Below are 20,446 nucleotides of genomic sequence, written 5' to 3' on the forward strand. Positions count from 1 at the left end.
CATGGGTTCAGGTAAATGTAAGCAAGGCACACTAAAAGTAACTCATAGCATTTACATTTCCCAGACTTAGTCTTCAATAAGCCAATTGGATAATCACATCTTTTAACAATTATGTTCAGCAGGTACATGTCTTGCATTAGCTTGATATCAAGCTAATCTGTCTTAAAATTAAGATTGTGCCTTACTTATGTTTACCTCAGTCGGTGGTGCAGCGCAGCAGGCATCGTCACAGAGAAGAACTAGAGTACAGTGAAATAACTAGAGCTTCAGCACCTTCGGTGGACTGTGAAAGAAAACATGTCCATTGATCACTTGGATTAAAGACAGGAATGGTTTTAGAGTACTGTGTTTTTCTGATCTCTTCTATTGAGTTTGAGAATGATTTTAAGTGGTCTCTCAATCCACTTTATATGGGTTTTAATTTTTCAGAGCACCTTACACATTTGCACGATACAATAAGACTAGACAAAAATAGATAGGCCTACAGTAGATGAGGACATTTGAAAAAATATATTTACACCAAGATGAAAATAGCATGGGTGTAGCGGTTTTCCTGTTAATTAACTTACACCTTAGTGCACACCCAGAGGAAAAATATAATATTATCTACAATCAAAACCAGCATTGGTGTGAACCCACACATAATTAACATGGGGTACAGTTTTAGATTGGTGTCCTTCGGGTCCTGTAGGGTTCAGCACTCCAGGGAGACCAGCAAGCTTAGCACACTCACTGAGGAGACTCAACCCAGCACGGGCGTCTGAGTCTTGGGGAAAATGCAGGCTTCCCCAGCCTCTATTCTAGCTTCCATGTGTCTCCAGCTCAGACCCAGTCCTCTCTCTCCCTGAAGGGATCAGCTCTTGGTTTACTCCGCCGCCCCCCGCCTCCCTCCACCCCCATCCCCCAGGACCCAGCAGCGCTGTGTGGCTCCACTGTGAGGGCATATGTCCACACCACTGGTGGCCTTTTGTCCCCTAGACACCTCATTAACAAGTCTGCTCGGTCTTTATGTCTGTGGCTGAGCCAAGGCCGGTGCGTGTGTGTGTGTGTGCGTATGTGTGTGTGTGTGTGTGCGTGTGCATGTGTAGGGTAGTTATATCAGCCTCTCCTCAGGGGGCACTTTGAGCACGCTGCCCATCTCCAGCCGAGCCCCCGCGACCTCCTGGGAGCTGGGGCTGTAGGTGCCCTCTGACTGGCGCTTCTTGCGGGCGGTCAACACCATGAACAAGAGAGCCATGATGGCCAGCAGCACACAGAGAGAGGCCAGGGGGATGGCTATCACCACCCAGGGGATGATCTCCCTCTGGAGAGCCAGCTTCTACAGAGGGGAGAGAGAGGAGGACCACAGGGTTTTAGTACTGACTCCGGGTCTCTTTTTGTCTAATCGTCATGTTTGTGTAAAGGCCTTTGATGCTCAACTTACATCATTAGGATCTTTTGTTGGCCTTTAGCATTTTACACACTCTTTACTTACAGTAGTTTCCCCTCTCTAGATACAGTTACAGTAGGCTACGTAGTGTTAGGGTGTTAGTCGATGTGTGTACATTACAAGGGGATTTGGAAGTTACTTACATTGCTACACAGTGTGCCACTAAACCCCGGAGCACACACACACTGGAAGCTGTCGAGGATGTCCACACAGCTGGCACCATGGAGACACGGGCCAGACTCACACTCATCTATCTCTGCCTCACACCTGAGAGAGAACATAGAGGGTTAAACATCACACTGGTACAAGACCAGCAGTACTACATCACAGCCTACATTACACTGCCCAGACACTTATGAATATGTTTAGAAAGATACATCAAATGTAGGTTTGCGTATATAGGTAGTGATCTGACCTGTCCCCAATGAAGCCAGGCTTGCAAGTGCAGTTAGCCCCCCACTTCAAGTTAGTGCAGAACCCTCCGTTAATACACTGTACATCCACATCACACCGCTCAGGAGGGAATCTCCACCTGTGGAACACACAGATCATCCGGTCATGACCACTCACATCTATAGACATTAGAAACACACACACATAGAGAGATTATCGGTTATTAAAACTTCTGCACAGACTGTACACACACACACACACATTCCACACACACACAGCACTTCCTGGTCCTACACTCACTGGCAGAGCAGGCCGGAATATTCTGGCGGGCACATGCAGCTGAAGCTTCCCGTGGTGTTTAGGCAGGACCCCCCGTTCCTACAACTCTGCTCCAGGCACATGTCCAGCTCCTCCTGGCAGCTCTGGCCCCTGTACCCTGGATGGCACTCACACCGGTAGTCTGCCAGCAGGTCTGTGCAGGTGCCGTGGCCACAGGGGCCTGAGGCACACTCATCTACGTCTGTCTGGCAGGACTGGCCCTCCCAGCCCGGGGCACAGCTGCAGTTGAAGAGGTTGAAGAGGTCCTGGCAGGCTCCTCCGTTGAGACAGGGCTGGGGCTCACACACAGGGGCACCGGTGCACCCCGCGTCGGGGACCCGGCCACCCTGCCGGACGAAGCGCGACGACTGGGGGGGGGCCTCCTGGTGGTCCGCCAGCGGCAGGTAGACGTCCCCCACCCTCACCTCCCCCAGGCACCCGGTGAAGTTCTCCGCCAGCCACACGGTGGAGTGGTTGAGGAAGTTGAGGTTTCCGCCTGCGACCCAGCTGCTGCCCGCTCTCTGGCCGTCCACAGTGAGGTGCCAGCGGGAAGCGGCCTGGAGGGGGTCGGCCATGGCCAAGTGGAGGTGGTGCCAGGCACCGTCGGAGATGGGCAGCTCGCTGGTGAAGGCCACTAGCTCCAGGCTGTTGCCACTGTATAACTTGACCAGCAGGGAGGAGTTGAGCAGGCCCAGACAGAAGACCTCTGGTCCGCTCGTGAGAATGCCGTCCTCCTCCCGCGTACGCAGCTGCATGGAGACACTGGTCACTGCTACCACCAGCGAGCCGTTGGCCCTGTACTGCAGAGCGTTGTCCTCAAAGGTGGCGTTAGTGAGGCCTGAATGTTGACACACACAGAGAGAGAGAGAGAGTTGAGTCACACTTCATTTTACATCACAGGAATTACAATTTCCAGTGTAAACACGAGCCTGTTACTGTAATATATAAACTCTGATTATATTGTCTATTGTTATTTGTACATTTGTATTTTAATATAATGTAATATAATGTGTTATATTGTAGTGATGTATTGATGTTGATTGTTTTCTGCGCAGGGACTACAGATGAAGATTTGCTATGTAGCCTACTATCTGCTAGTTTAATCTGGTGCAATGACATTTTGTACATGGTCCCTGACAAATAAACAAATAGGGGAGAGTGGGGTAAGATGAGCCAGTGGTTAGGAGGCACCCATCATTTCTATCTGGCTGTGATGGAGAGAAGCACATGGTAAAGTGGTACATGTTTTTTTACAAGAAAGCTTGTCAAAGTACATTTTCTACATGTCAGGTATAATGATTGTTATGCAAAAGCAAATGTATCCATGTCTAAAAATATACATCATACATGTTGGTGATTTGCCAATGTATACAACCATGTAAATCATTTAGCTAAAGATTTGCCTGAATTGCTAAGCTAAGCAGTTCTTTCCAGAATAGTGGCTGTGGGGAAAAGTGAGCCAAATGCTGTGGGTTAAATTGAGCCAGTGGTTACCCCACCATGAGGCACTGAAGTTAAGTTAAGTCTCTTAAGTATAACGTGGTATTTCAATGTAGTATTACACAACTGATTTGGTTTTACATAGTTTAAACATTGTACAAAAGCCATCATGCCAAGAAAGTACAAGGGAAAGGCTGACACCCACTCAACACTCCTTAAGGAGATAGAGAGAGCAGCCACTGATGTCAAGGGTGGAAAATATTCTGTGGTGTCATCGCTGACATGAATGAGGCTTTCATGTAAGTAATGACACCACAGAATATCACTTCTGGATTCAGGTTCACATGGATTTTCCCTTACAACAGAGACAGTTTCTCTGAGTTTGAGCCACCCATGGTATCAGACAGGGCAAACCCTGAGCTTGTTATAGTTAACTTCCAAACCAAATGCAGGAGCTACTATTACATTGGCTTGGTTGAGAAACTTGAGGGTGACGAAGTGAGAGCAAGATTTCTCAGAAGAATCCGGGGTAGTACCAGCAATGAGAAACCCACTTATGTATTCAAAGAAAATGATGTGGCATTTTTCCTACAAAGTGAGGAAGTGCTGAAGAAGCTACCTCAACCTCAAAAGGCTGGGGGAACTGCAAGGAAGGAGCAACACTTCATATGAATGTTGAAGAGTCGTTGAAATGTCAAACAGATTATGTATGAAAATTGTTTCACTACTTTCAAATGTTAAAAGATTCTGAATAATACACTTTATTTGGTTGCTTTTATATTGTTTAAAGTTACCTTTAAGAAAATAAATACGACTATTTGGAAAAGGACCATGTGTTATGTCTGTAAATATCTTTTTAAAAGTTATGCTCAGGCTTAAACTTGAAAACGTCAATTGGTAAATTTACCCCCAAATGGCTCAATTTACCCATTGACTAAGATCAACTTACCCCTAAGCTGGGGCAAGTTGAGCCACAAGATCACTTTTTTTAAGTACAATTTTCACAGTCCTTTGTCATAGATGCATTCTTATAATTTCGATTGACATCCTGAAATAAAAGTAGATCTTTTCATTTGACTTCTGTCTCATTTTCCCTTGCCTAGAGGACAACATAAGTAAAAAATTAGCTCATCTTACCCCACTCTCCCCAACATAAACAATAGAGAGAGAATGGATACACTTAAGACAAGTCAACTCACACTCATAACCATCAGGTAGGTCCAGACACTGGCTACCCATCACACAAGGGTCGCTGACACACCAAATGTGTGTGTCACATGTCCTGCCTGAGAAGTTCAGAGGACAGCCACACTGAAAGTCATTCCAGGTGACCGTGCACTCCCCTCCATTCAGACAGGGTCCCCCCTGGAGAGGAACAGAGGTAGAAGTGTACCTGATATTAATCCAGCATTAGTTTATTCAAACAGTTAGACGCATACCAAGGTCTACAGTTACAGTACACAATTACATCTGTCCTTTTATATCTCACTTATGTTTCACCTGTCTTTGACTTTACCTTGCATGCGTTATCACTGACACAGCCATCTGATACATTCTGAGCTGTGCGTAAGGCATATTCCTTGTCTTTATTGTGGTATCCCTCTTTGGGTTCCAGGTGCATGTGGTCCAGACGGACATCCTGGAGGCAGCCCTTGAAGTTCCCCCCCCAGTAGGAAGCATTGTTTTCCCCAGTTGGGAGGCCCCCTACGTAAGCGACGTCCCCTGCCTCCACGCTCACACTGCCCAGGTAGCGCTGTGTACCAGCCTGGGGGAACACCACGTGACCCTGACGCACCACCACGGTCACCAGCTCCTTCTGGCCCGTGGTGAGGATCCTGGGCTCGGGGAGCAGCAGAGTGGTGGGCGGGCTGTTGAACGCCATGGCTCCCTCGCGCAGGTAGAGGGTGAAGTAGGCCCGCTGCTGTCTCGTCAGCTGGAAGAGTACGCCGCTGGGCTTGAGGGAGCGTAGGAAGAAGGAGATGTTGAAATTCTGCCCGTGGCTCTGGTCGATGTTGTAGGAGGCGTAGCTGTCTGCGTCCTCGTGGCCGAATGTCGATGAGATGTACTCTGGGGGGGAGGGGGGGGAACAAAGGTCATGCTCTCTGTGTGAATAACAGACTCTGCGGTTGCCTGAAACCACAGTATATGTGACAGCAGCTGGTGAAACCGGGAACAAGTCGCCAACCGACAGACCGTTCAGACTTTTATTCTGAAAAAAGTGTAGAGTAGTGGGGATTACTCACTGAATCCATTGCTTTGGCTTGACTGGTCATTGATTTTCAACAACGCTGAAATGTATTTAACATTTTCTGAATAAAGGTCTGAACATTTCGATTGGTTGGCGACTTCTTCCCGGTTTCACCAGCTGCTGCCACATATAGTTGAAAATGTCACAAATGTGGCCCTTTGAATGATCTTCTCAGTGAACGGTTCCTATTTTCTCAATAAAAAATCAATATGAGAGAACTACGTTACATTTTGTTCCACGTAGGTTGCTAGAGTTGTGATAGCAGAGACATACAGCCCTGCTATTGCTCTAATGAACGGATGAGTTTGTTCTCTTTGACGTGAGATCTCTTACCTTCTTCACAGCTGTCGTTGTAGAAGGGCCGGTGACAGTCGCAGCGGAAGCTGGTCCACAGGTCAACGCAGCTGCCGTGCTGGGAGCAGGCGTGAGACTGGCACCACTCTGTCTTGTTACAGCCTAGCTCCATGTCGCCGGCCTTGTCTGGGGAGAGGTCCTGTGGCAGCACCAGCTCGTGGTCCACCTGAAGGTCCTCCATGCAACCAATAAAACCCTTCCTGCTTCCTGTATTGTTCAGATAGTCCTCGGGTACGCCCCCTACATACACGTTAGGGAACTCGCCTCGAAGGAGCAACGTCCGTCGATCGCGTCCTTTGTCCTCCACCGTGCATCCCGCATCTCCGCCACAACCCGCCCCCTTCACCGCCATCGCCAGCTTCCCGTCCAAGGTCACGACGGCCTCGTTCCAGTTTCCGTCAGTGACCGGGTGTGGATGGGCGACCTTCAAGACGTTCCCTGATATGACTCCTCGAGCCTGCAGGAGACCCCCCACGATCTCGAGGGAGACGAAGCGGTCATCGTCCCCCCGGTAGAACAGCAGCATGTCAGGCAGCGTGGTCCTGAAGCGCAGCTGGACGTGGAGCTCGTGGCTCCATGGCCTTTGGTGGCGGGGGAGGTGGTCGGCGACGTCTCTCCTGGTCCTGTTGCCTCCAGACAGCTGGATGAAGATGTAGCCCTCAGTGGAGAAGGAGAAGGTGGTGGTGGTGTTGCAGAGTTCCCCAGCGAAGCCCGGAGGACAAAGGCAGGTTTGGCCGTGTCGGTCTCCCGTCAGCACGGGTACGCAGGTGGCTCCCTGCTCACACCGGTGCTCCCTGCAGCCGATCAGCTGGACGTCACAGTCGCGGCCACCCCACGGCTCCCCGCCAGGCTCCGCCCCCACACAGCGGCAGGTGTAGTCGTTGACGCCGTCCTCACAGGAAGCTCCGTTCTGACAGGGCTCGCTCTCACAGTCATCAATGTCCACCTCACAGTGCCCACCTGAAAGGACAACATCAGACCTCAGTGTTAGAGACAGTTTTCACAGTGTTCATGTCACCAAAAAGTATCTATCCACTGAATCTGCTTTGTGTGGTTAACGTTGCCTTTCTCAGGAACACACAGATTCATCAGGAAACTGTGGGTCTGGGTTAATCAGATTTGGAACCAAGCAGGAAGGACTTGATTAGACTGTAATTTGCCAATTAGGAAATGACTTATACAAAATGGTCTGCTAATGACTCAGTTAGTGACTAATTTAATTTAAATGTATTCCTTAACACAACCAAAGTAATGACTGTAATGACAATCGAATTGAACAGACCTGAGAGATGTTGACAACAATGTACAGTAGTCATGTGCATGCAGTCTATTTGTATTATTTTCTTTCTGCATCACAGAAAATCTAATGCTGTTTGAATAATCCAAGATTGCCTGTTTCACAAAATAAACAAGCATAGTGTGATCCACTCCTCTAACCAACCCCTGATCAATAGTGAGCTATAAGCCCAGTGAACATGTCCATCAAGAAAGCCCTCTAGAACAGGTGTCACCATACAAATGAAAGCACAGATCCCCTCCAGCCCTCCACCCCACCACACACCCAGCCTGTCCCAGCAGCCCCTCTCCCTCAGACGGTTACCTGTCGGCCCCCACGGCCCACACCCTACAGCCAGCAGCAGCAGCAGCCGCCTCATTCTCCTCACCCTCCGCAGGACAGCAGCACCAGAGAGCAGTGACCACACACACATACAGGCATACGCGCGCTCGCACAGCCGACAAGTCCAAGAGAAGTGATCCAACCGGTGCCCTCTCTCTCACACACACACACACACACGGACACACTGTCCCGGGACGCTCTCCTCCTGTCTGTACCAGGCAGAAGTGATACGAGAGGAGCCCAGCCCACCCTACTACTCTCTCCCCTCCCTCCCTCCCTCCCTCCCTCCCTCCCACCTTCCACCTCCCACCTCCTCCTTCCTCATGCCTGCAGCCTCCCCTCTGCAGCCCTGCCCTGCCCGGGCTTTAAGCCTTCCTCCCAGCTGGCTCCTGTCACTGCTGACAACAGGAATGTGGGGCTGCAGTGTCTCCCCCTGATCGATGGCTACTCTGCGGATGCCCACTAGATAGTGAGATACAGCGTTCTAATCACAGGAAATGGGCTTCTGGGGGGGCTTCTGAGCATGACTGAGCTCCACAGGGATGGTGAGGAGTGGATGAGGTGTTAGGGGGTTCATGTAATTGGCTTAGCTCGTTTGAGAGGGTGTATATTGTTTGTGTGTAAAGGAAAGTCAGTCTGTAGTATTTTGTCTTGCACATGTGTTTGCGTATGGTATTTGCTCTCACTTTCGTGGTGCGCACTGAGAAGGTACAGAATGTTTACCAAGGAAAATGCATGAGTGGCATTTTGAAACACAGTTGACAATGATTTGTGACAGGATCAGTTTTTTTCTGAGGAGAACCTTTCATGCCTGCTTTTATTCATTAATGGTTGATTAATCTTAAGAAGTTTATCCGTAATCCCCCCCGCCCGATAAATTTCAGGAGACAACCCAGTTAAATGCCGGAGCAGGACAGTGGACATAATAGCAGGTTTCAAAGGCTTTGTTGTTGTTTTTCTGCTTTGCACCTCCATATGCCCCTCCCCCCCACACACCCCCTTCCACTCCTCCCTGACTGCGGAAGACCACCCAACTGTAAGTAAATGTTTTGTTTCCACTTTGCAGTTTGTTCATTCCTGTCCGATAATCCGTAATCCGCGTTTTATGTTAACCTCTTAAGGTCAGGCTTTTAATGTGTTTTCTCTGTGTTTTGACTGATGGTTGACCAATCCTGACTAATAAGGTATCAATACCAGGGCAGACCAGGAGCAATGATCAGCAGTAACAGGATTAATTTAATTCATGTTTATGCTCAGCAAGAGAATACAGACAGCTGTAGTATCACTGTGTGGGACAGTATAGGCCGGGGATAGAGAGAGATAGAGTAGAGGCAGTATCTGCAGAAAGAGATGGGCTGTTCACACAGTGACAAACAGAGAGAGGGAGGGGGGGTGGGGGTCTTACCTGTGAACCCAGGTGGACAGACACACTGGTAGGCATTGACCAGGTCTTCACAGGTTCCTCCGTTCTGACACGGGCCAGACTCACACTCATCCACATTCAGAGAGCAGCTCTCTCCTGCAAGAGAGGAGACACACACACACTTTTACTTTATCACTTGCTCTAAACTCAAACAGAACATATGTTCTAATTATGTTATAATGTTTTAAGATGTCTACTCAATGAACATGTACAGTGCCTTGCAAAAGTATTCACCCCCCTTGGCTTTTAACCTATTTTATTACATTACAACCTGTAATTAAAAAAAAAAAAAAAAAAAAAAAAAGATGAATCTGCACAAAATAGTGTTAGTTTTTAAATGAAATGAGAAATATATATATAAAAAAAGAATAAAAAAAATAAAGAACTGAAAATTGGCATGTGCATAATTCACCCCCTTTGTTATGAAGCCCCTAAAAACTTCTGGTGCAACCAATTACCTTCAGAAGTCACATAATTAGTGAAATGAAGTCTACCTGTGTGCAATCTAAGTGTCACATGTTCTGTCAGTATATACACACCTTTTCTGAAAGGCCCCAGAGGCTGCAACACCTAAGCAAGAGGCACCACCAACCAAACACGGCCATGAAGACTAAGGAACTCTCCAAACAAGTCCGGGACAAAGTTGTTGAGAAGTACAAGTCAGGGTTGGGTTATAAAAAAATATCAAAATCTTTGATGATCCCCAGGAGCACCATCAAATCCATCATAATCAAATGGAAAGAACATGGCACCACAACAAACCTGCCAAGAGAGGGCCGCCCACCAAAACTCACGGACCGGGCAAGGGGGGCATTAATCAGAGAGGCAGCACATAGACCAAAGGTAACCCTGGAGGAGCTGCAGAGTTCCACAGCAGAGACTGGAGTATCTGTCCATAGGACCACAATTAGCCGTACACTCCATAGAGCTGGGCTTTATCGAAGAGTGGCCAGAAGAAAGCCATTACTTTCAGCTAAAAATAAGAAGGCACGTTTTGAGTTTGCAAAAAGGCATGTCGGAGACTCCCAAAATGTATGGAGGAAGGTGCTCTGGTCAGATGAGACTAAAATGTAACTTTTTGGCCATCAAGGAAAACGCTATGTCTGGCGCACACCCAACACATCCCATCACCCCAAGAACACCATCCCCACACTGAAACATGGTGGTGGCAGCATCATGCTGTGGGGCTGTTTTTCAGCAACAGGGACTGGGAAACTGGTCCGAGTCGAGGGAAAGATGGATGGTGCTTACAGTTTTTTACGATTGCTAACTCACCATGTTCAATACTGAAACCACAGTTTCACAACTCTTCATACAGTCTGCAGAGCAGAAACCCATGTGAACAAAACTGTGACTCTTTCTCTGTGATTTGTGCATTGCTTTCATACAGAATGCATTCAATGACTACGTTCTCCAAATGCCATAACACTTCTCTCATTCAAACTCCCCCACCTGCAAAATACTATGTATTTGCAACACATTTTTTCATTGCTAACATACTGTGTTCAAAACTCTGAAGAACACGTTCAAAACTGAATTATTTGGTGCAATTTTGCAGTAATCATATTCCTATCATATATGACAGAAAGCTCGCAATAAACTGTTTTTTTGCACAGTGTTTGAGTGTGCAGATGCTGTTATTGTGCACTCTATTGATACTCTTCTTCAGTTCCAGCACCTCAGCAAAGTCTGATAACGGATGAGCGTGGTATTTTCACTATTTGCAGTAATCATATTGAAATGTCTTGAAAATATTAGCAGAATATATACAATGAAATGAAATAGACTAGATGCATTGCCAGGGAAGACATTAGATGTGACCAGATGCAGACCAGAGGGTGGACCAAAACCCTCAAGAGTGAGACATTTTTGGTGTGATTGCTATTGTATTGTAGCCCTGGAATTTCTGTTTTTATTTTTTACAGTATTTGAACTTTGCATCTTCCACTTTATTTTTCACTTTTCATTTTACACAAGTAAATGTAGTGTACTTTGAAGTAAATGTACCGTAACTTACTTTCTGCAAAGATACTGAAAAAAAAGGATAAAACATAAAGGATAGAAGCAAAAGATAGAATACTGTAAAGGATAGAAGCAAATTGTGGCATTTCTGATTCATTATTGTTGCCTAATACTTTACAGTTGTACAGTCAACTATTCTGTCTATGATTACTATAAATCAAACCATTTTTATAATGAAATATTCATTCTTGTGAAAATCATTCAAACTATGTAATGCTCCCTGTTGTTAGTATTTTGTAAGTCAGAATGTTATGAATGACAGTGTATGCTTCTGAGTGAACATTGTTGACAGTGTGTGGTTGAACGAGCTTCTTTTGAGACATGAATGAAGTCATTGGCCAACATGAGTGTTACGAATGCAGACTGTATGAAGAGTTGTGAAACTGTGGTTTCAGTATTGAACATGGTGAGTTAGCAATCGTAAAAAACTGTAATACAGGGATATTCTTGAGCAAAACCTGTACCAGTCTGTAAGTGATTTGAGACTAGGATGGAGGTTCACCTTCCAGCAGGACAACAACCCCAAGCATACTGATAAAGCAACATTTTTTATAACCCAACCCTGACTTGTACTTCTCAACAACTTTGTCTCGGACTTGTTTGGAGAGTTCCTTGGTCTTCACCTTTCAGAAAATTTACATTTACATTTTTGGCATTTAGCAGACGCCTTATTCCAAAGCGACTTACAATCAATACATTTGAATACTAAGCATGTGAATCAGTAGTCCACTATTCGTTGCAGGAAGAGTACTCTAGCTCGGGCCCGGGGCCACTGATAGAAGGAAAAACCTTCTCCCTATTATCGCCTTCTACTAAATTTTTTTTTTTTTTTTTTTTTTTTTTTTGGAGAAACTGAGAAACAGTACAAGGGGGGCAGTGGAAGTTCTTAGGGACACAGTAGAGGGGAAAGCGGGTGTCTTTAGGAGACGTAGTGGTGAGGGTCAGAAGATGTCTCAGGAGGAGCAGTTAAGATGTAACCTGAAGAGATGGGTCTTCAGTCTACGACGGAAGATGGGTAGTGACTCTGCCGTTCTGACGGCCGTGGGGAGCTCAATCCACCAGCGGGGAGCCAGTGTTGTGAAGAGACGTGATCGGGCAGCCCGACTGCTGTGTAGAGGAGGTGGGGCCAGTCGGCCAGCCGAGGTGGAGGAACGGAGTGAGCGGGCAGGGGTTTGGGGGGTTACCATTTCCTTCAGGTAGGCAGGGGCTGTCCCTTTAGCTGCCTGGTATGCAAGCACCAGGGTCTTGAATCTGATGCGAGCTGCTATCGGGAGCCAGTGCAGGGTGCGAAGGAGAGGGGTGACATGCGAGTATTTGGGGAGGTTGAATACCAGCCGGGCAGCAGCATTCTGGATGAGCTGCAGAGGTCTAATGGCTGAAGCGGGGAGCCCAGCCAGGAGTACATTGCAGTAATCCAGGCGGGAGATGACCAGTGCCTGGGTCAAGAGTTGCGCTGCCTCTCTGGTAAGGAATGGTCGTATCCTTCTGATGTTGTAGAGGAGGAATCTGCAGGAGCGAGCCGTTGCTGCAATGTTCTCCGCACAGGATAGTCGGTTATCCAGGATCACTCCAAGGTTCTTGGCTGTCAGGGAGGGGGTTACAGTAGAGTTCTCCACTGTGATGGAGAAGTCTTGGAGAGGGCAGGCTTTCCCGGGGATGAAGAGGAGCTCGGTCTTGTTAAGATTGAGCTTGAGATGGTGGTCAGCCATCCAAGTTGAAATGTCAGCGAGACATGCTGAGATATGGGTTGCCACGTGTACATCAGACGGGGGGAAGGACAGGAAGAGTTGAGTGTCGTCTGCGTAGCTGTGGTAGGAGAGCCCATGTGAAGAGATTACCGAGCCAAGAGACTTGGTGTAGAGGGAGAAGAGTAGGGGCCTCAAGAAAAGGTGTGTATATACTGACAGATCATGTGACACTTAGATTGCATACAAGTGGACTTCATCTCACTAATTACGTGACTTCTGAAGGTAATTTGTTGCACCAGAAGTTTTTAGGGGTGAATACATATGCACATGCCAATTTTCAGTTCTTTATTTTGTCAAATTCTTTTTTTATATATATATTTCTCATTTCATTTAAAAACTAACACTATTTTGTGCAGATTCATCAAATACAATTCTGATTTAAAAAATGTTTAAACTACAGGTTGTAATGTAATAAAATAGGTAAAAAGCCAAGGGGGGTGAATACTTTTGCAAGGCACTGTATATGCAAATATGAGTGTTCATATACAGTATATGTTGGTTTTGGTCAAATCTATCGCAATGTTCTTTTAAAAGTGTGAATCAAAATTCTGTGCATATCTGAACATTTTTGTTTAATTTCTGAGTGGAGTTTCAATGAATTTCCTCAAGGGACTGCCAAGTTGAGTCTCACCTGTAAAGCCAGGGGGACAGTGACAGAGATACCCTGCAGCCTCGTCATAGCTGAACACCATCACCAGCTCAGGCAGAACGCCATAGAGCATCATGTCTGAACGCTGGAAACACTCCCCTCCATTCTCACAGGGCTCCAGCTCACACTCATCTATGTCCACCTGGCAGTTCTCCCCTTCATAACCTGCAACACACACACACACACACACACACACACACACACACACACACACACGCACGCACACACACACACACACACACACACACACACACACACACACACACACACACACACACACACATAGTATTATCACAACAAGAACACACCCAGAATTGCATCAACCTGTTCAACACACACAGGTCATTGATATGTTCATGTATACTGTTTACAAATCAACACAGTACAGTAGTTGCCATGCCAGTCTTTAGTGGATAACCATGCAGTTGCCCTGGTCCTACACTAGGTGGCATTGTGGTTTAATGGCATCCCATTCTCTACCCATCTCCCCAAAGACTCCCACTCATGGATTTACAAAGGAAGGACTGGTGTAAGCAATTTCATAGAAACTCTTTGTAGCTCATGTGTTACACTAATCCAATGCTTTTAAATCCATTACAGGAAGTGAAAAGGAGAGGACTGATAAGTCAACATTTATGTCTCCTGTAGTTCCCCCATGTTGGCCTCTTAACTGCAGGCCTGTAACATAACTTCACTCTTTATCTATTTGATTTATGTGTGGGGAAACTCCAAGAGCAGACTCTTTCTAAGAGCAGGGTTTTAAACGTTGGTTAAATGATCTGGAGTCTGAAGTATTTTTCATGTTGGCTCTTCATTTAGTGTGTGTGTGTGTGTGTGTGTGTGTGTGTGTGTGTGTGTGTGTGTGTGTGCGTGCGTGTGTGTGTGTGTGTGTGTGTGTGTGTGTGTGAGCGCACGGGTGCGTTCTTGAATGCATGCGTATGTGCATGCATGCTTGAGTGTGTGTGTGTGTGTGTGTGTGTGTGTGTGTGTGTGTGTGTGCCTGTGTGTGTGCATGCATACTTCAATGTATGCGTATGCGTGTGTGTGTGCTTGAGTGTATTTGTGTGTGTGTGTGTGTGTGTGTACCTGGCCAGCAGAGGCAGTTGTATTGGTTTACTCCCTCTAGGCAGGTGGCTCCATTCTGGCAGGGGTCCGAGGCACACTCTGGGATGTCCTCCTCACAGTGCTCTCCAATGAAGCCTGTCCCCCTGCAGTCACACTCATAGCTGTGGAAGAGAGGTATGATTTAACAGACACCTTCATGTCCCATAGGGACTATTGTCCTTTTTTGTTAATCTTTCTTATGTTAAAACATATGTTAGACCTCAGCACAGACAATTTCATGAAAATAAACGGTGCACAACATCAGTAGAACAGATTGTAGAATATCTCTCTTGTACGTGTTAATCGGACTTAACTGGAAATTATCTGGAATCAAATGATTCACTCTAATCGTAGGCATTGTTTTGATTCACAAAAACAATTGGTTCACTTTAAATAAAGACTTGGCCGCAGCCTTGAAGCAGCCATAAGTGCCGGAGATTACCTAAAATACTGCACTGTACAAAGAAGCAAGATATTCCACTCGTGAGTAATTCCATAGGCATCTGAACACGTGCCCACACTGTGATAGCTACGCTACCAAAAAGGCTGCCAAGTGAAACATCTCTCTTAGCGCGGTCTTCGTAAAACCGCTGAATCTACCTAATGTATCGACGCAGTCACAAATACTAACACACCCACTCATGTCTCATCAGAATCTCTTATCAGATTTCCCAAACATGTAATGACTAATCAACATGACCATAAGTGATTAATCCTTATCCTTATTCCTGATTAATCCCTATCCCTGGCCTTTAGTGTCTGAAGAATCCCTCGGCTGACGTGCTCCTGGGCGACACATTGGGGTTAATCTGAAACAGCTCATGCCTTGCCATGGAAAGAGAGAGAGAGTGTGAAGTGTGTGTGGCCTCCTTCACCTGTTCACCCGGTCTACGCAGCTGCCCTCGTTCAGACAGGGCGCACTGGCACACTCGTCCACGTCGACCTGGCAGTCATGACCTTGGAAGCCGGCCACACACTGGCAGCTGTAGCGGCCCACGTGGTCGTGGCACGTGGCTCCGTTCTTACACGGCTGCTGCTCCTCGCACTCGTCTATCTCCGCCTCGCAGTTCACCCCTGCGGGGAGAACACAAGGCCGCAGCTCATGGTGACGAGAAGGAGACAGACCGTACAGTTGGGATACTATAACGAAACACGTACAGTACTGGGACTGAGCTCAAAACCCTTCAAAAAAACAAACGTAAAAACACCTAGCCTCTCCACGTTTCTTGTGTATTGTAGATTGTGTCCAACATTGAGGCCTTGGAAGCGTCTCACTGCTCTGCCTGCAGAGTGTGTGACTCGAAAGCAAGGTGACCATGACTTTGAAGTGAGCCTGTTAGAAAGGTTCCAATATTCTAAGTTCATGATTATCAGGGCTGCCAAGTTTCACCAAAAGTTTGGAGTGAGATTTTTTGGCGGTGGAGCGACCCAAAACTGTGCACGTTTTGGCAGCGGCGGCCTCCCTCTCCCACCCAATTATTTGTGCTAGTTTCCTGCAATTTTACATGTTGTTCATAATAAACCAGCACAAGAAATGAAAATAATAAATAATAACATTTTATAAAACAAGAAAAAAAATCTGACAATATATCATATTTATGAAATCTTAATAAACAAATAGGCCTACAGTAGCCTACAGACTCTAAAAGAAAAATTGGCCCCATCAACAGGACTCAGCCCCTTGGTCAGCAGCAGAAACACCCGTGGTCATCATCTTATATACAGTGCATTGCTCATAGATGGCTATCATGTTATACAGTACATACCAGGGTTTTTCCTGGGTCAGAATGAGGGCTTGGTGGGTGATTTTGTGCGCGCACAGCGCGCCCACATTTTTTTGGAGGGACCCCCAATTGTTGTATTGTATTGTAAATTGTAATTATTAATAATAATTATTATTATTAATGTACCTGGTTATGTTACAGTAGAGAAACAAAAAACAGTTACCAAAACGGAGTATTTACTAGCTAAGATTGGCAAAAGATTGGCGTGGTGCAACCGAAATTAGTAAACAACTAGTTTGAAACTAACTAGTAACAACTAGGGGTTTAGTAACTACTTACGCCATATTGGTGCAACCCAGTCCAGTAGGCTACCAGATACGATGTTGTAATGTATGCACATATTTTGCTACCACGGTTGCCAGATGGAATTGACAATGTCCAGCCCAACCGGTCTAAAAGCTGCCGAATCCACCCGTCCAGTGTGACCAAAAGTAGCCCAATCTGGCAACCCTGCTTGCTACGTTCTTGCAGCTCGCGTGAACACAGGTTCTTCCATCAGCGCTCGCCTGCCGCTTCGATTGCAGACTCAAGTTAACGCGCGTGCAGAAAGATGCCACGAAACTCATGTCCGGTAGCTTTCTTTCAAGGAATTTCAAAAATAAAAGTCCCGTAAAAAAAATGTAAAAAAAAAAAATTCTCGCCGTGAGAAATAGAGATGCGGCGTGAGAGCGTGAGAACTGGTGGAAATGCGTGAGTCTCACGGTGTTTGCGTGAGACTTGGCAGCCCTGAATGATTATTATATTTGGTTATCATTTCCACCTTAAGAGCTAAGCTGTGCGTAATATCACCTGCCACCTTATGTGCGCAGTGCATTCTGGACCGCATTGATTCAGATCGGAGAAGAAGTTGAAAGTACCACAAGTTTCTCGTGTTACAACTCCAATCAGTTAGCATCGTTGTGCAGCATTACAGTGTCAATGTGCGTCACTGAACTACTGTAAGTACAATGTTTCACCCAGTATTTAGGTTGTACATATTTGTTGTGTTGATTTGGATACTGCCGTTTTCTGCACTCTATTAGCACTAGCAATTAGTCTGGCCATGTGCTTTCTATGGGCGCCGCTATTGCGTGCTCTTCAATGAAGCTCGTTTGGCGCAGTTCACGCCGCAGAGATTGTTATTCGAGTACTGTCTTAAGTTGGTGTTATAATTCAGATTAGTAACAACATGTGTACTGTAATACCTCTTTCTGTTTATTGCAGAACCACACATACACACTTTGTAGTGTTTGCAATCATTCTACCCATGCCTGAACTGTACCCTGCCTGAACCCACTAAAGAAACCTGAACACAAAGTCAATCTCCTGTCATGTGTGTCCTGATCGACGCCCCGGGGGCGAATGGAGCATACTCTCATTGAACTATTCACCTTATACAGTCCTTTACCATAACCTCCCTAACAGAGCCAGTAGCACTTGGTCAAAGAGAGAGAGACCGCCTTACCTTTGAACCCCAGCGCGCAGACACACCTGTACCGGTCCACCTGGTCGATGCAGGTGGCGTTGTTCTCGCAGGGCCGCGAGGAGCACTCGTTAATATCCAGGTCACAGTGGTAGCCTTGGAAACCAGGGACACAGAAGCACTGATACAGGTTGACACCGTCTTTGCAGATGGCTCCGTTATGACACGGAGCAGACCGGCACTCGTCGATGTCCTCCTCGCAGTCCGACCCCTCGTAACCCGGGGCGCACCGGCACTCGTACCCGCCGGGCGTGATCACACAGGTGGCGTCGTTGCGGCAAGGCTGCCCAGAACAGTTTGTCACCCTCTCCTGGCAGTCCCGGCCTCCGTAACCATGGGGACACTGGCAGGTGAACTGATCTGTGCCCAGGGCGCTGGTACAGTTGGCACAGGGGGCATCGATGCAGGCGTCGTACAGCTGCCCACAGTCCTCCCCCACGTACCAGACGGGCTCTCTGGGACAGACACACGTGATGTCATCGACAGAGACCTGGCATGTTCCTCCGTTGCGACAGGGGGACGACATACAGTTTTCTGCTGTGAATGGTGTCCCTGTACAAGGAAAGAGAAACCCGGCATTTTAAACATGCATGAGAGATGATGAAGAGCATTCTTGAGTCATCATAGGTCACCTTGAAGGAGGTGAGGGCATTAAGAGGCTTGACTTGAGATAATGCCGTATCCTATCCTTTGACCGTCCCTTTTGTGTTTGGAGGCGCTTAGAGAGCACTCTCTTAATGAAGCGTAGAAAGGCTCCACTTTTCGTTGTACTTAGAGTAAAACCAGATGGTGTGAGGAGTAAATGTCTTATATTCGCTGAGTGAACAGCTGTCACCCGATGAGTCTCCTTCACTTCGTCCATTGCCTGACCACTTGGTCATTGTATGACACATTGCTTCATATTGTCATTCACAATCACGGTGGCTATAGTGACATTTTCCAGGAATATAGTGGTTGAGAACACAGCACAATTTCTCTCACCCAGAATATCCCTTATGGAAAATTCCTTTGCCATAAGTAAAAATAATAAGCTTACAGTTGGACAACCTTGGTATGAAGGATAGCATGGTGGAATTTGTTCATGCTGTGTGCCCACATACTTGACTACGTGGTTCCTAATGAAAACATCATTATGATTGTGGAATGTATGCAGTCTTAAATCCTGAGTTGATTAGATTACTAAAGCTCAACTCAATGAACACACGTGTATAGCTCCTGTCTTAAGTTATTAAGTGAGCTATTAAATGTATGCATAGTGTGAATTATAAACATAACAGCATGGCTTAGCATATCTTAGTTTTGGGGGGGGATTTACATGTCTTTGCATGTCAGTTTCCATAGTGACCGCAACCTACAACATCTGCCTCCATTCATTCATTTCCCTTTATACTCAACTTATACTACAGTAACCCTTTATATCCACTTTAACACCATAACACCTACCTGCCCCTTTAACACCTCCAAATCCCCCCAGGACCATCCCTCACACCATAACCCCTACAACACCTATCTCTCTCTCTTATCTCCATGCACCCAACACCCTTATTTAACAACCATCACTGAATAGACTCTCACTTAATGTCTTGCTTCGCTTCCTCTGCTTTTATCTGACTGTTAGGAACATCCTCCCTGTGTCAATCTAAAGCCCTGACACGCTGGGACAACATTGCCCCCTTCAGTTGTATCTGCTGCTTCCTCTTCCCTTCTCTACACCTACCAGATTGTTCTTATCTCACAGTGTGTAATAGACACTGTCTAAGATTTCCTTTTAGTGATTGTGTAAGATCTAGGCCTACATAAACAGACGTGGACTCCAGTACACACATTAGCATGTTAGCATGCATTCATTGTGCTGTACTGCAGTGTATTGCCCGCTAACTGTTGGTAGTAGGCTGCACCCCGTGTTAAGAGTAGAGGAGTGGGGGGGGGCTGGGCTGAGACGTAGAGGAGGGAGGTGTTATAGGCTAACACAGTGGGGGTCTCTGACCTATCCTACCGTAGCCAGTCAGCCCTGACACATTCCAATCTGCTGATGTCACTGCCTCCCATGTCATGAAACAGTTCATAGATCATGGTTATGGGCAGATTGCGCTGATCTCTGGCACTGGCCTGTACCAGCCACTAAACCCAACAATAACAGAGACCAGAGCCAGGTGATTCTCATTGGTCCATCTGAGTGTGCAGCAGGTAGTGGAATAGAGAGCTGTTACTATTGGCAACCAGCAGAGTCTGTTCAGAGACGGTGCCCCAGCCCTCGCCTCTCAAGTCTGAGAGCTTCACAAGCATCCATCCTCTCTTTATGAGAGAGAGAGAGAGAGAGAGAGAGAGAGATAAATAGGGTAAAGGGTAGGGGTACCCTTTACCCTATTTAGAGGGTAAATAGAAGAGCTGCCTCAAAGTTGTTGTTATGTTGGACGTTTGTCAAATGAAATTGAATTTGCTGTGCCCTAATGG

The 20,446-nt window shown here is 46.6% G+C and overlaps 1 protein-coding gene across 1 annotated transcript; it reads right to left on the reverse strand.

The window, feature by feature from the left end:
• Nucleotides 1-1,093: 1,093 nt before the first annotated feature.
• Nucleotides 1,094-18,518, reverse strand: LOC308157905 (protein crumbs homolog 2-like; the record flags this gene model as incomplete). Its single annotated transcript, XM_080531501.1, has 12 exons — nucleotides 1,094-1,318; nucleotides 1,573-1,696; nucleotides 1,845-1,961; nucleotides 2,123-2,978; nucleotides 4,780-4,945; nucleotides 5,097-5,647; nucleotides 6,162-7,142; nucleotides 9,206-9,319; nucleotides 13,625-13,807; nucleotides 14,729-14,868; nucleotides 15,622-15,820; nucleotides 17,975-18,518. The coding sequence occupies 12 exons, from the start codon at nucleotides 18,516-18,518 to the stop codon at nucleotides 1,094-1,096; spliced, it is 4,200 nt and encodes a 1,399-aa protein (XP_080387627.1).
• Between the last annotated feature and the right edge of the window lie 1,928 nt (nucleotides 18,519-20,446).

The sequence above is a fragment of the Nansenia antarctica genome (assembly GCF_963989245.1).
Source record: "Nansenia antarctica genome assembly, chromosome: 5".
NCBI lineage: Eukaryota > Metazoa > Chordata > Actinopteri > Argentiniformes > Microstomatidae > Nansenia > Nansenia antarctica.